General features: G+C 37.7%; 1 protein-coding gene across 1 annotated transcript in view; it reads left to right on the top strand.

Moving 5' to 3' along the window:
* The window catches only part of LOC149151953 (eukaryotic translation initiation factor 4G-like), a 109,839-nt gene that overhangs the window by 69,548 nt on the left and 24,399 nt on the right, over positions 1-15,892 (top strand). The window contains 6 exon segments of the mRNA XM_089446014.1: positions 1-4,802; positions 4,896-5,090; positions 5,234-5,588; positions 5,703-5,780; positions 6,908-7,009; positions 7,285-7,363. Of these exon segments, the coding sequence (XP_089302140.1) occupies positions 1-4,802; positions 4,896-5,090; positions 5,234-5,588; positions 5,703-5,780; positions 6,908-7,009; positions 7,285-7,363 (5,611 nt within the window).

Raw genomic sequence — 15,892 nt, 5'->3', positions numbered from 1 at the left:
GCACCAAGTTCACAACAATTGTCGGGTACTCCTCCGCGACCACCACCAACATTACCATCACCTGCCTTGCGTTCACAGCAAGTGCTGATGCAACAAGGGCAGCGTTTGAATGTTCAATCACATATACTGCCACCTTCACTACATGGTATGCCTCAACATATTAATCCCATTGGTGGTCAGTTTTCATCGCAACAACTACCACAGATAGTCCATCATCTGGGTACTCAAATGAGTCTTCCCATGGGGACCAAGCTACCAAGCGGGATTTCTGGTACACAGTTTAGGTCTCCAGTGATGAATCACCATATTCCTGCCCGTACCAATAAGGCGGTGAAGATTACTCATCCAGAGACTCATGAAGAGCTGAGGTTTGATTCCAGTGGTAAGAAATCTGAGTCGGATAATGCTGCCACAACTTCTCTTCCAGGATCTGTTTCCTTGTCAGTGAGAATGGCAACAAATGGCTTTATTCTCTCACGTCCTCCAGGTGTTTCACATGCTATGAATTTTTACCCTGTACAGACAGGATCGTATGGTCATCCTTCATCTACTTTTTATCCGCATCCAAAAAATTCAGTTCCACCCCAAAGATCTAATTCTGTACATCAATCACCAGCACAAATTGTTTCCTCTGGGATGGATGCACAGTCCATTGTTCCCAAGCTTGAAACTTCCGGGGCTTCTAGCACTGAGCTTTCACGGCCTATTGTTCATGATGGTGCTGCAGTTCCAGTTTCTCTGACAAGGGGTCATGGCATAACACAAACTCGCCTTACATCAACTTCAGAAAAGGATATGTCTGTTACTTCATCCTCTACTCAGACTCAAGATACTCATTTGCTAAGCAATGCAACTGACATGCCCCAAAGTAAACCACTGGATTCATCAGAACAGCTTTTCACTCCAGCTGATAGTGTTTCTTCGGAAGTTCATAATGTTGAACCTTTGGGTTCATCTTCATCATCTGTAGCAAACGAGGTATCAGTCCAGAGCTGTGGTGTAACAAAACCTGTGGTGGTCTCAGCTACTGATGACATCAAACTCTCAATGACATGCACGACTGTTTCAGCTCAGTCAGTGCCAGTTGTTGATACGGTTTCGTCCTGTGCCACTGTTTCCGCTCAAAAACTGGGATCAAAAACCTCTGGCCATGAAAATCCTAAAGGTGATTCTGTTAAAGCATCAGGTTCAACAGCAAGGGAGCATTCAAAAAAGAAACCTAAAAAAAAGAGTCAACGAAAGGCACCTTCTACATTGAAATATGACGATTCAAAGGAAGCTTCAGTCTCTTCTTCTGATTTGACCAGAAAAGTCAGCGAGAAGATGTTAAAATTACCTCAAGAACCTGATTCTGTTTCTGTTGTCTCTTTCTCAAGTCCTGTTGGCATTTCTTTATCTGCTGATGAAAGTTCATCAACTTTACATCAATTAGGGAGCTCAATGAATGGCGTGAACACATTAAATGTGGGGACCTCAACATTGCTAACAGAGAGGATAAATGGACCGTCAGGACCTGTGTATGAGTTTGTAGGAGATAGCCATGAAGCGATTAATAAGCCTGTTGAATATGTAAAGCCTGTGGACAATGTAAGGTCTGTGGACATTGGTCAAGTCACTGAAAAGTTTAATAAATTAGAATTAAGTGGCTCAGTACCCAGTCAAGCAGATGCGGAATCAGATGCAACTGTCAGAGATTTCAAGATACAAAGCACAACTGAAATACCTAGTGGGGGTAATTTTTCTGTGAACAACTTAGATGCTGGCAACAATGTTCCTGTAATCAAGAGTCAGGCTGTTCATCAGGATGAAAGTCAAACCAAGGATATTTATAACTCTGAATCATATTCAGAAAATCTGTCTGTATTTGATGTGAACCATGGACAATCCAATGACATTGTCAGTACTGTGGGAATTTGTGAATCAAACAATCTTTTTCAAAGCTTACCAACGACTGAGGAAATAAAAGGTGAGGAGTTATCTTTGGCTACTGAGTTAAGCACAACTCCTGATGAACCACATGAAAAACACTTGAGCTCAGATGTAAGTGTTCAAGAGCTATCATTTCCAGCTTTGGATGGAGAATTGACACTGCTTGAGGTCAACAGAAAGGAGAACAAAGATAGCACTTCAATTGCTGCAAGATTTAGGAAAGGTGACTCTTATCAACTCAAAGAAGTTCCACATGATACGGAGCTGCCTTCTGTATCTAGTGGCATTTGCGGAGAAGCAATGGCTATGTATGAACAATTTCCCTCTTTTGCTAGTGAATTTAAAGCTGAGGAAGTATTATATGGTGTTGCAAAAAAAGGTAATGCTAATTTGAGGGACAAGCCTATGAATATAGTTCATAATACTATCGAAAAGAATGAAAGTACCCCTCCTGTTACCAATCATCAGGCTGTAGCCACAGCCTCTATTGGCGCTGGAAATAAGAGGGCTGATAGCAAGAAGAAGAAGAGGAAAGAATGTCTGGCCAAAGCTGACGCTTCCAGTTCAGCTGGTGATTTGTATAATGCATACAAGGCACCAGAAGAAAAGCAGAAAGATGTAAGTTATCCAGATGCATCAACTGTAGCTGTTCCCATTGTTAATGAAAAAGCCTTTGTCAATGACTCTGAGAAGGAAGTTCAGAAAGAACTAGATGACTGGGAAGATGTAGCTGAATTTCCTACTCAGAACGAAGTGACAGAAGAATGTGCCACGATATCTACTAATGCAAAGCAAATGGTTGTACCAAAGGCAAGATGTCTGGAAGATAGAAAGTACACAAGGGATTTCTTGTTGACATTTAAGGATCAGTTTAGAAAATTACCTGTTGAGTTAGTTCAATCTGACATAATGGAAATACTCAGCCCTTCCAGGTTTATGAGCCATATGGGCGAAATACAGACATCACCAAACCTTGGAAGGGCTCTTGATTGGCAGCTTAGTGGGAATGTTCGACCTGAACACCTTGGAAACAATTTAGGAGCTGAGGATAAATGGAACAGATCAGGTGGAAGTTTTCCTCCAGGGAAGGACACTCGGGTGGAAGTAAGCCCTGGGGGGCCTACTGGTGGGTTTCGACCTGGGCAAGGCATAAATCCAGGACTTTTGAGGAATGTGCGTGGAGCACCAATGAATGCATTTATTGCCTCTCCTAATTCTGGTGGTCCTTTGACACAAATGCATGTTCCTCCAGGTGGCTTTCCAAGGAATACTTCTGATGCTGATAGGTGGCAACGAGCTCCTGCTTCCTCCCAGAAGGGCTTGTTTTCATCTCCACGTAATAATTTTCCTGCAATGCACAAAGCAGAGAACAAGTATGAAGTTGGTAAAGTTTCCGATGATGAACAGTTGAAACAAAGACAGATTAAAGCAATATTAAATAAATTAACACCTCAAAATTTTGATAAACTTTTTGAACAGGTAAAAGAAGTTGATATTGATTCTGCACTAACTCTTACGGGTGTCATATCTCAAATATTTGATAAAGCCTTGATGGAGCCCACATTCTGTGAGATGTATTCAAAGTTTTGTGTTGATCTTGCTGCTGATTTACCTGAATTTAATGAAAATAATGAGAAAGTTACCTTTAGGCGAGTCCTTCTGAACAAATGTCAGGAAGAATTTGAAAGGGGGGAAAGGGAACAAGCAGAAGCTGATAGGCTGGAAGAAGAAGGTGAAGTAAAGCTATCCAAAGAGGAAAGAGAAGAAAAAAGAATTAAAGCACGGAGGCGGATGCTAGGAAACATACGGTTCATTGGTGAGTTGTACAAAATGAGCATGCTTACTGAAAGGATCATGCATGAGTGTATCATAAAATTACTTGGGGAGTATCAGTATCCTGATGAAGAAGATTTAGAAGCACTCTGCAAACTGATGAGTACTATTGGTCACATGATTGACCGGCCAAAGGCTAGGGTGCACATCGATGCATATTTTGATAGAATGATGAAACTGTCAAATGATCAGAAACTATCTTCCAGACTTAGATTCCTGTTGAAAGATGTAATTGATCTTAGGAAAAATGGATGGCAGCAGAGGAGGAAGGTAGAGGGCCCCAAAAAAATTGAGGAACTACACAGAGATGCAGTTCAAGAACGACAAGCACATGGTGGTCGCTCTAATCGTGGAACTGGCATGGGATCATCTGGAAGAAGGGTCCATACGCCACCTGATTATACTTCACGTGGATCTGGATCCATGGTGTATTCTTCAGGACAACCAGTGGGTTCATCTCAGCAGATTCGGGGAGCACAGGCCCAGATGGGATTGCGTGGATTTGGTGGTCAAGATGTACGATTAGAAGACAGGCCTCCTTCAGAGAAGAGGTCAATGCAAATGCATTTAACACACAGACCAGATGATGTTCCTATTGCGCTTGCCCCCCAGGGAAGCCTTTCCAGGGTAATGAGCCATAGGGGGAATCCTGGTTTGGTTGGGCGGAGTACTTTATTAGATGTCCCACCAATTCTGCCTACAGATAACAGACGAGTAAATGTGGGTCAAATGCAAGACCATGCTTTTCATATGGATGTTCATCGATTTCCAGTGAAGGAAGATCTGCCGATAAAGATAGCTTCTGTATCAAAACCTCCAAATTCACTTATGGAGCCTTTGCTTGAGAAAACAGTTATTCCAGAAAGAAGTACTGCACCTAATGTCAGAAGAGATTCTAGGAGACCAGAGTCTTCTATTGCTAAATCTGAACTGACTGCAAACCATGGCAGCCAACTCCAAAGTCTCTCACCTGTACAAGTGCCGCTAACTGAGAAGCAGTTGCGAGAGAAGTCTGATATGGCTATAAAAGAGTATTACAGGTGCCATATTCTAATAGGATGATTTTGTAATTTTATATATTCAGTTTTATTTGTATCTGTAGTGTTTATTTTTCATATCTTTCGTTTATACAGTGTGAGAGACGAGGATGAAGCAGCTTTGTGTATGGATGAGCTCAAGGCACCATGGTTTCACTCAAATATGGTGTCGCAGTGGGTTACAGATTCCTTTGATAGGAACAATGTTGAAAGAGATTTGCTTGCAAAGTTACTTATATATCTCTGTGACAAAAAGCCAAATTTGCTGAGTCACGAGCAACTATTGATGGGGTTAGTATTAGCTTTGGGATTATTTTCTGTCAGAATGCCACGGATGTGTTTTACTGATATAATCATGGGCTGTGATTTGCGCACTAGTTTTTTATTTTATAAAATAATCTTCCTTAGTTTGATGTGCATTATTTCTTTTGCAGACTGGAGATCTCATTATCTTCCTTGGAAGATACTGTTGTTGATGCACCCAGGGCACCTGAGTTCTTTGGTGTGATTATTGGTAAACTTGTTGTAGCAGAAATTCTTTCTCTTGCTGAATCTGCAAGGATTATTAAGGGAGGAGGTTTGGAATCAGGGCATTTATTAGAAATAGGTCTCGCTTTAGATGTAATTACTAGTGTCTTGGAATTTGTAAGAAGAGAAAAAGGGGAAGTTGCAATGACGGATATGTATAGGACATCCAGATTACAATTGGAAGAATTCATGCCTTGTGTTAAGAAGCATGGAGAATTTGAGGCTTTTCTTGAGAAGAAAAAGTTACAATATTTGTATCCAGTAAGTATTAGAAGACATGAATAGTCAAAATGGTATTCCATATGCTCCCCTGTTAATTTGCAGTATTTATTATTTTATGATGTATGTGTCCTCTATTGCTCTATTTCTACATAGTTAATTCCAGTTGAGAATCAAATAAGCGAGTTCCTTATGCGAAGCCAACCTGTGGAGCAGATTCTGAAATGGGTGGAGGTGCGTAAACTGTGTTATCAACTCCTATTTGTAAATTTGGTTCAGGTTTTGATGTGGTGTCCAATATATTTCTATTGATTTTGAAGGGCATTCTTTCAGTGAATTAGCTAAATTCTTACTGATCCAATTTGTACCTGTATTTGTTATGCGTTTTCATTACGATTTTTTTTTTGGTATTGTGTACAGTGTAAACTATCTTAATATCTTGTTTTGTGAAGGGTATGCAATGATATAGGGACCAGCGAAATTTTGTTTTTTTTTATTATTCTGGTTGTTTTGATTGCATTGTTTATACTAACTGGCAGATTTATGAAGCTTTCAGGGCCATGTCCTAAAATGTTCATACTCGCTAAACTTATTTCTCAAAAGTGCAAATTTTAGTCTCATATGTTGTACTGTGTTTATATTAGAATTTTGTGTTCTGTAGCTGCTAAGATGAAATGCTGCTTGTTTTTCAGTTTTATTATCCGCATTGTTCTGTTTTATGGTACACATTGTGATTGCATTTCTAGCTTATACTTCCTTTTTGGGTGTTATTTTGAATATATATTGGCTTTCTTATTTTTATCTTCAATTGTGGAAATTAAAAACGCTGTAAAAATGTTATATGCTTGGATTTTTCCTGTTTTTTTTTTTGGCTGCCAAGAGGAATTGCTACTTGTTTTTCCGTTTTATGATATGCATTGTGATTGCATTTCTAGCTTTATACTTCCTTTTTGGGTGTTATGTTGAATACACATTGTTTTTTTCATTTTTATCTTCGACTGTGGAAATTAGAAACATTGTAAAAATGTTATATGCTTGGGTTTTTCCTTATATTTTTCGAAGCTGTAAAACATGACTATTTGTTTCATGGTTAACTGTTGTGCATAGGCCAAGTTGATAGGACTTGTCTTGTTAAATTTTTCCTTTTCTATTAGAATAGTTGTTTCTGGAAGTTCTCCTTTTAACTTGACATGTTGTGGTTGTCTTTTGAAGAATCTTAGATGTGTTAGAACAAAGCAAGGGATATTGATGTCCAATCTTTGTGCTTCTTTAGATCACCTTTATATTATTGTGTTTGTTTTATCAATAATATTGTGTTCTACCTGTTATTATCTGGACAAACTGTTTTACTTTTTTTGCAGATGAATGTTCCTCCTCTGTTACAGTCAGAGCCTGAATTTTTGAAGATGCTTACCATTCAAGTCTTAAGATGCTGTGTACCTCGCTGCACTCTAGACTACGAGGTGATCAGTTCATCATCTTTATTGTCTTCTTCATTCTTTGTTACCATACTTCATTCTAGACCAAAAGTGATGTCTGGATCTCTGTTTAACTGATTATCTCTTTTTCACTGTGTTTTTGGTTTGCACTTTTCATAATTTTGCATGCATTAATCTTATTTTTTGATTTTTTTTCATCTTTGTAGGAATTCAGGCAAATGCTGCAAATCTGATTAGTTCTGTTGTTGCTATTTTTCTGCAATATATTTTCACTGTTCTCTTTTGTGAATTTGTTGCAGAAAGATTTGAAGGGAAAGCTAGTTCCTTATGCTCCTCTTTTAAGGCATTTTGCGCCGAGCAGGCACACGCAAAGGCATTGTAAGTTTCACTTAGAATTGTATTCCTTTTACACTGGTATAGGATCAGGAAAACATGCATGGAAAGGATGGAATCATAAGGTGGATGAAAGATTTCTAAAGATTAATTCTGTTGTCTGCATCGATTTAGTGAGTCAAAAGATTGGGGAAAGGCGCGAGAAAATTTAAAGGTTTAAAAAGTTCAAAATATTGAGCTCTAAATGATCAAAACCATATCAGGATGGAATCATAAAGTGCATGAAATATTTCTAAACTTTGTAGTTCTATTATCTGTGTTGTTTTAAATATGAGTTAAATGATCAGGAAAAGCCCAAGGAAAGTTCGAGGTCAAATGTACAAAATATATCTATATCAATGTTTTAAAACTCCAACTCCGACTTGGAAACGGCCGAGGGTCGACTCCGACTCCATCTCCGACTCAGTATTGACTCGGCCGGTTTGATTTCAACGACTCGGTCATTGTAAATAATACATTATTTTTTTTTTTTTATAGAAACAGAATTTTAAAGATTTTCATTCATGTTTCCAAACACAAAGCTTTAGAATATAAAGAGAAGACAACATATGATCAAAGTAGGCTCATGAATATATCCATTATATCAAAATGGCACCCAGTGCACTGTCCAATACAAAGTTCATACTTAGCCACCAATGCCAGGATTCTTTTCTGCTTCATTCTAAGGACAATCACTAGACTACAACAACAATAATACCAATTCTCTGCCCCTAATGAAGTCTCAAAACCTTTGATTTAATTCTGGTCAAGCTCCAGAGCAATCAGATGTAAATATGTATTTATTAGTCCATTTCCAGAACGTTTGCCTTTTTTAAAAACATTGTATGGCGCAATGCATTGTTTCAGTTTTCTAATTCATGCCTTTAGGATAACCATACTTCGGCCTTGTAATTTTCAAAACTTTCTCACAGTGATAGATTACTTTAGGGCTATAAATATGCAATAAACAACAACCCAACCATTGATATGTAGGAGGCAGAACAACTTTTGACAAATGTGCTTCAGGATTTTTGTCAAAGAGCCTAGTCGGCCGAGTTGTTACTGAGCCGGTCGAGTCATTACCGAGTCGGCCGAGTTGTTACCGAGTCGACCGAGTCAATGACTGGCTCCGTAATAACTCGGCCAGCTGTTCTGTTTCGGCCACCGAGTCGACCCGGCCAGGCATTGGCTTGGTCTGACTTGGCCAAATCGGAGTCGACTCGGCCGTTTTTTAAAACAGTGATCTATATCAGTTGACAAAAGCTTTGATAAAGTTCCTCTAGTCTTCCTTAAAGTTTGTCTATGATTTACCGAAAAGAATCCATGAAGTATCCTATGGCCATGTGTCTCGAGGAAACAAGCAGCTGTAACTAAGCAAGCAAAAGGATTAAATTTGTAAGATCTGTTTTAAAGGATTTTTTGGTTTTCAAGATTAACCAAACAAAAAACTCTTTTTTTCCTTATGAGTTTGCTTTGCTGGTTTTCTGTCTAGGCTTTTTTGAAGTGAAAGTCAAATTTCTTTGGTGGCATACTATTCCTATTTAGAATTATCTTGGATGATTGGATCATGTCAATAAGTATAATGTGACAGACTTTTTGATTTTGTGGTTTGTGCTTATGTATTTTGGGACTACTACAATGGCTATAGAAATTGTATATATGTAGTATGTTCAAAGAGAATCTAAATTTTATAAGAAAAATATATCAATACGAGTATGTGGAGCTTTTTACATCTAAGTTCTATGGAATGTAAGTTGTGCTACTATATATATAATTTTTTGACTACTCTAAGTATATAAATTGTAAATATGTACTAAGGGCTTTAAAATTTTGTTTATGACCATTCTCACAAACTACCTTGTTTTCAAATTTTGTATTTTTCCATTGGTCCTTGTAGCTTGAGTGGGCCTAATGGTCAAGAATATGTTTTTCCTTCTTGGAGGGCAAAGGTTCAAGTAGGAGGTGGCAAGTTATGTACACATGTATACTAAACTGCTAAATTGTTGTGTAGAGGGGGGTCCCTTGTGCCATGAACAAGGTGTTGAGAAATCTAGGGTAGCTTAACCTAGGGCTTATTATTTTTATTTCTCTTTCACTCGACAATTTCTTGTGATTATTTAGAACTTCTTATTCTTTGCTATTATATATATTCATCATCAAGACAATTGCCAAAAACTTACGAAGATCACAAAGACACCAAGAGAGCACAAGATGTAGGTGCTCAGCCAGGGATAAACCCCTATGAAGGGGAAAACCCAGTCAAACTCTTCCACGGGTAGATTCAAATCAAATTGAGACAACTTAGACATTTGACCAAGACATAGAGTTCCTCCATCCACCAAGTCAGCCATTAGTACAAATTTCTTCTCACCAAGTCATCAAGAATCTCTACAACTTCTAAAATTGACCTACACCTTCGGTCCTTGCAATAATTGTTCACACTTGTGGCAGAATGTCTGGTCCTTTTTGCTTGACTTATCCCCCATTCCTTCGCTTGTCTTATTTCTTCCTTTCTTAGATTTTGTATCTTTTTCTTAACACTTCAATTGCAAAACAAGTTCTTCATTAAATAGGTCAAATGTTCTTCTTATTTATAGTCCCTTCAAGTTGGTTGTATCTCTTCATGAAGCCAACTTGTTCTTCCCTTGGGGCTGACTTGGTGGAGGAGGCCTACATGACATTTTTGACTTAATAATAAATTTCTTTCTTGTTTTACAATGCACAATAAGGGTTTATTACATAATGGCTTTGACTTTGACTTAGTACAAGAATCCTAGGGTACACAATGGATGCTTTGACCTATTGACCAATGACCCAAGCATGAAACCCATGTTTTAGTAAGTCAATTACTTTTACAATAAAAAATTCTTTTTCTTTCTTTTAACAAATACAATTATGAAGACCGACACTAGTTACATTTTTCAACACTCCCTCTTAACTAGGGAGGTATTCATAATTACATATATACAAAGGTACATGGAAGATCTCAAAATGATATGTTCTACGAAGAGCAACAACACATAATGCTACAGATTAGATACTTGACCAAGGTATCTAACTGGTTGGGACTAAGGTGTGTTTCAAGCTTTAGCCACTCTAGGTATCATCAGGCTTCAAATCTAACACCAACCTAGGGATCTAGGTGCGTATCCAATGTTGGAGCTCCAAAACCAACGCCACCCTCCCTTCTTCGGGATCTAGACATCATCACAGGCCGGCCAAATGTCCTCCCAAGCATCTTGTCGCCCCAAGAATCTTCATCTCTCCTTATAAACTAAATCAGATATATCCACCAATTGAAGCATGCTTCGAAAAATATTCAACCTTATATATGGAAAGATCCTGCACAATCACAACCCCAATTAGTAATAAATTTTCAATATATATATGTTTAGCTCAAACCTTCGGGGTTTCTCAAATATACTGATGCTGCTTAGATCATCATCATATTAAACACATCTAGTCGGAAGCTTTACTTTTACTTTTCTAGCAACACCAAACTCAACCTCAACACTTCTTCCAAGAACACCCAAGTCTTGTTCACAACTTTATCAATCACGAATTACCATCAGTCTTGGTTCAACTATTCTCCGATTTCAAACATCCTCAGGGCCTTTTCATGAAGTCATTCATTTCTCTTCAAGATCCCTCTTAACTAGGGAGATATACACTTTCCTTTATCCAAGTAACTAGGGGACAAGTCCATCAACTATCTTATTCTTCCAGTCACACAAGCTCTTCCTTTTTGCATCAACAATTTATCAGAGAATTTAGACCTTCCAAAACTTCATCATTCCTTCACATGGCAACAAGGTCATCTATCGAACTTTAATGTCATCGAGGTTCTCATAGCTCCCTCTTTCCATCATGCTCAATATCATCATCAAATATGAGGTAGGCATCTTCATCATCTTGAAGACTATGTACCTGTAAACTTTCAACAAGTACAACCAAACACAAATATATATGTACAAGAGCATGAAGTTAACTTTATCAATATGTCATTATAATAAGAGCATAATAAGTCAGATTTTAGACATTCAAGACTTAAACCTAGTTAGTTTTTATAATCAATCAAGAGTTACATCCATTAGACTTCTTGCAACAACATTTACTAGGGTTTTGTCACAAGCCCTAGATTTCATCATCAAAACTATATCATATCAATAATCAAGTTAGCATTCTAATCATAGCAAAAACATTATACTTCTACGATTTCATTATTGTGCCCTAGAATATCAATCTCTACTAGAGTTTTGTCGTAAACTTGTAGATCAAAGTACAAAATTAGATATACAACAAATTTAATCAGGTTAGGAAATCATATGGTAGCACAAAAACGTAAGGTTTCATTCCTAGGACCTTACCCTAAAAGCGCTAGGGTTTTACCATAACATTACCAAAGCCCTAAATATCAAAAGAGTAGGATTTCATTATGAGATCTAAACTTTATCAACAAACCCTAAAATACTAGGGTTTCATCATTAGCATACCGTAAGCATTGAAAGGCTAGGGTTTTACAATGAACCCTAGAGGTGGTAAGGGTTTCACCAAAATGAGCAAACAACAAGAGATAGTGATAAGGGTAGATTCAATCTAAAGATTAATCACCCAAACAAGAATCATTATGATTCAAAAACCTAGACATGAGAGAGTTAGTAATGTATAGTAAATTACAAAAATAATCGTACCATTTTATGTGAGGAAGACTAGCTATAAATTATGTGAACTTTGAATGTACCTTGAGTTGGTTGTTTTTAGGATTTCCTAAGGACTCCCTTTGCTCAATTACTTGACTCCACATGAAGGTTTTATGTTTTAGCAAGCTTGTTAAAAGAGCAACAATTTTTTCCATAATTTTTCACAAACTTATTGTTAGAGCTTTTAAGTCTAAGAACTCACATAGGTTCTTTAAGGTCTTTGGGTGAGGCCAACTTTGCATAGCAACAATTTTCTTGGGATGCACTTGCACCCTATCTTAGCTAACGATGTGACATTAATATTCAACCTTTAAAGACTCAAAAACACAACTGGTGATTTAGTATAAGTTCAAAGGCCCTATCCACATGCTCTATATAAGGTTCTCAAGTTTCGTTGTAGCTCAAGTTATCATGAAAGTATACTAATATGACATCGCATAGGAAGGTTGAAAAATCTTTGTTCATGAGGCTTTGAAAAGTGTATGGAGCATTGCAAAGTCCAAAGGCATCACTAAAACTCGTAATAACCTTACTTTGTGCAAAACGTTGTCTGAGAGCTGTGTCTGTCAATTATTACTGGATGATAGCCTAAATGAAGGTCTAGTTTAATTAAAAAACTTTGCTCCATGAAACTTATCAAAGAAATCATTGATAATTGAAATGGGAAATTTGTCCTTGATGGTTGACTTATTGAGAGCTTGAAAATTAGGTCATATTTTTTTTAGTGTTCCACCAAGTTTTCGGGACGTGGGGATGGGGGACCGAGGAAACGTAGGAGCGGCCTATGCACAAGCTCCCTGCTAATTTTTAGGAAATGTGGGGGGATGTCGGGGGTCTTTAACATAAGGGACCCTGACAAAAATTGTAAAATACTAAAATATTATAAATGTATCATTGAAATTTTATAATTTCACTGTCTTTATCATTATATAACGCCTACATCATGAAGGATAAATTGATGAATCATATAACTGAAACAAATTTAGAATGAAAAACATGATACAATCATACAAATAAATATCCAAACAATATCTCCTACAAAGAAAGAAGGGCAAGTAGCACAATGCAAATTATTTTTCATGTTACCAAACCATTATTTTAATATTATTCTGATCTCGCAATCTGCTATCAACAACCGTTGATCTATTTGATTGTATATATTTATCAAGTTGTCAACAAAAATAAAACATGAGTCGTATCATTTAGATTATGAAGTTGGCATCATTTATTCGAGTCATATCATTAGCAATGTATTAAAACTCCAACTTTGACTCCGACTCGGCCGAGGGTTGACTCTGACTCGATATCGACTCGGTCGACTCGATTTCATTGACTCGGTCGTTGTAAAAAATACATTAAATATTTATTTTTTATAAAAACACATAATTTTAAAGATTTTCATTCATGTTTCCAAAACACACAGCATTAGAATATAGATAGAAGACAACATATCATCAAAGTAGGCTCATGAATATATCCATTATATCAAAATGGCACCCAGTGCACTGTTCAATACATACACGATGATGATGTAGAGATCAAATCAAAAACACAACCAAGGAGGGTAGAAATGGCCTCTACAACAAAAGTTTGTGACCAGTACTACTGGCTACTGCTAGAGTTGCCAACATCATCTGGCTCAGTGTTACTTGGGATCGGGAGCGAAAACGAGAGCGGGAGCGACATTTTAGAAGCTCCCGGTTTGGGAGCGAATCCGGAGGAGTTCGACAACCAATGTCACTAACATCAAGGTACATAGAGGGATTGGTGCTCTTGATTAAATATGAGTTCCATACACTAATACATGACAAAATTCAATGGAAACATTGCAATCCCCCAATCCTGAAATCCTGAAAAACGTATAAGTCTACTAGATTTTGAATGAAATCTAAAATTCTACTTTCTCCATATGAAATCCAATGAGGCCGGAACCATTCTCAAACATCCTGAGTCATTTCATGGTAATGTTAAAAATTTAAATCTTCATTTTCATCCTTTTACTTTAAGAATTTAACATTACCATGAATAACATATCAATACTAGGGATCAGAGTTAGACAAGGGAAATCCATGAGTAAGACAGGGAAGCCCAGGGAGTCCCCAAAAATGAAATTTAAAAAAAAATGCCGCTGAAGTGACTTGACCGGCCACTGTTACCCAGCCAGCCGAGTCGTTAGCCAACTCGGCCGGCTGGTCTGGTTCAAAGGCCGAGTCGACCCGGTTGGGCTATGACTCGGGCCAACTCGGCCGAATCAGAGTCGAAACGGCCGGTATTTAAAATAGTGATCATTAGTCGATCTGATTCTCGGAGCATGCAGAGGGCTAATCGATACTCGACCAACCTCCATTATTGGCGACATAATTCAATGAATGAACAAATCAGTTTCAGTCAGAAGCTCAACACGCCTCTGCAAGTGGACCTCATCATTTTCTTGACACAAAGTACAAATTCATATTTTGTACACTCCAGACCGTACTGTACCTTACCCTTACCTGCCCATTAAATTGTTTGGCGACAAAATAGAATGTGAGCCCCAGTTAGATCTGATGTTGCTCAGATTATATAGGCACTGCGACAATTGCTTAGGGCGGGCACTGTCACTTTGATCCTTGCCCACTCTATTCTAGCTGTCTTCCAATAATAGGCTATGAGGGGTAGTCCCTCTGGCATGAGGTGAAGGAAAACAAGCTGGAAACCAACTTGTTTGGGAGACACGGATGAATGGCCTCGTTACTTGGTTAAATTTAGCAAGATTAATGATTAGATTAGATTTTATGTATGAGACCAGTGCTTTAATGGAGTCAAAATTCCTACTTACGGTGATTTGAAACCAAGTGACCGGATAGACATCTGCTGCTTGAATGATTAACTATCCTATATGATATGCAAGTCATAGGATCTATGTGAGATGCAATGATCTTGGTTTATTTTAATTATGTGCCTAGTTTAAGTATGGCCTTCCTTTAACTACTTTGAAGTTGGGCTCCAAGGTAGGTTGTGGGAAGGAGACCAACAGGGCCTGATTAGCGATACCTTCTGTTGTGCTCCTATCAGCGGATGCCTCTAACGTTGCAGAGATTGTGGCTTTGACGACTGCAAGGTCACCGTGTTAACCATTGAAGAGTTGCCAAGCCCCTCAAGCTAGGTGAGAAGGGTTGCCCTAGATTTCTATCAACCTAGCTTATGCTAGGAGGTAAGTTTTAATGCAAGTTAGATCTAGGATGCTTATGCAAGAGATTATGAGTGAGATTATCTTGAATTAAGATTGTTTGTTACTCAAGTACTTATTGTGAATTAGCTTATAACGAGAGTATTTAACGATGATGAGATGATCTTGAACAAGATAAATTGCTTTAGAGACACCGGTGTAAAACTTCAACAAATTCTCATAGGATGTAAAATGTCAATTTTTCAATAATGTTCGATGCCACTTTAAGATAAACTAATCACCATTCAAGATAGCCAAATGAAAACTTAGATGCCAAGATTTGGAGTGATTACCAAAGACAAAGATGTCAATTAGATTCCAATTATCACAAGATCAAATCTAGAGATTAAATGTAGAAGTGCTTTAGGTGCCAAATTCCGGAAAATTTAGATCTCAACAGTTAAATCAACCGTAGTACTTAAGAAAATTTCAGCGCTTATTAATGTTTTGACAGCAGTAGAAAAATCACTCTAAATTATAAAATTTGCCCAACATATGAAGTACAAAACTTTCCAATCACCAACAAAAGTAAAATTATGTGTGTAGCTTACTTTATGAAGATTTATTCAGTAATATTTCAGACATGTAATAAGTTATTACAACAGTGAATTGACCCACAGATCAACA

Source organism: Pinus tabuliformis, chromosome 9 (genome assembly GCF_031772625.1).
Source record: "Pinus tabuliformis cultivar Carrire ecotype Pingquan chromosome 9, CPIR1, whole genome shotgun sequence".
In the NCBI taxonomy this organism is placed as follows: Eukaryota; Viridiplantae; Streptophyta; class Pinopsida; order Pinales; family Pinaceae; genus Pinus; species Pinus tabuliformis.
The sequence above is the reverse complement of the archived record's forward strand: the minus strand, read 5'-3'. Positions and strand labels throughout refer to the sequence as shown.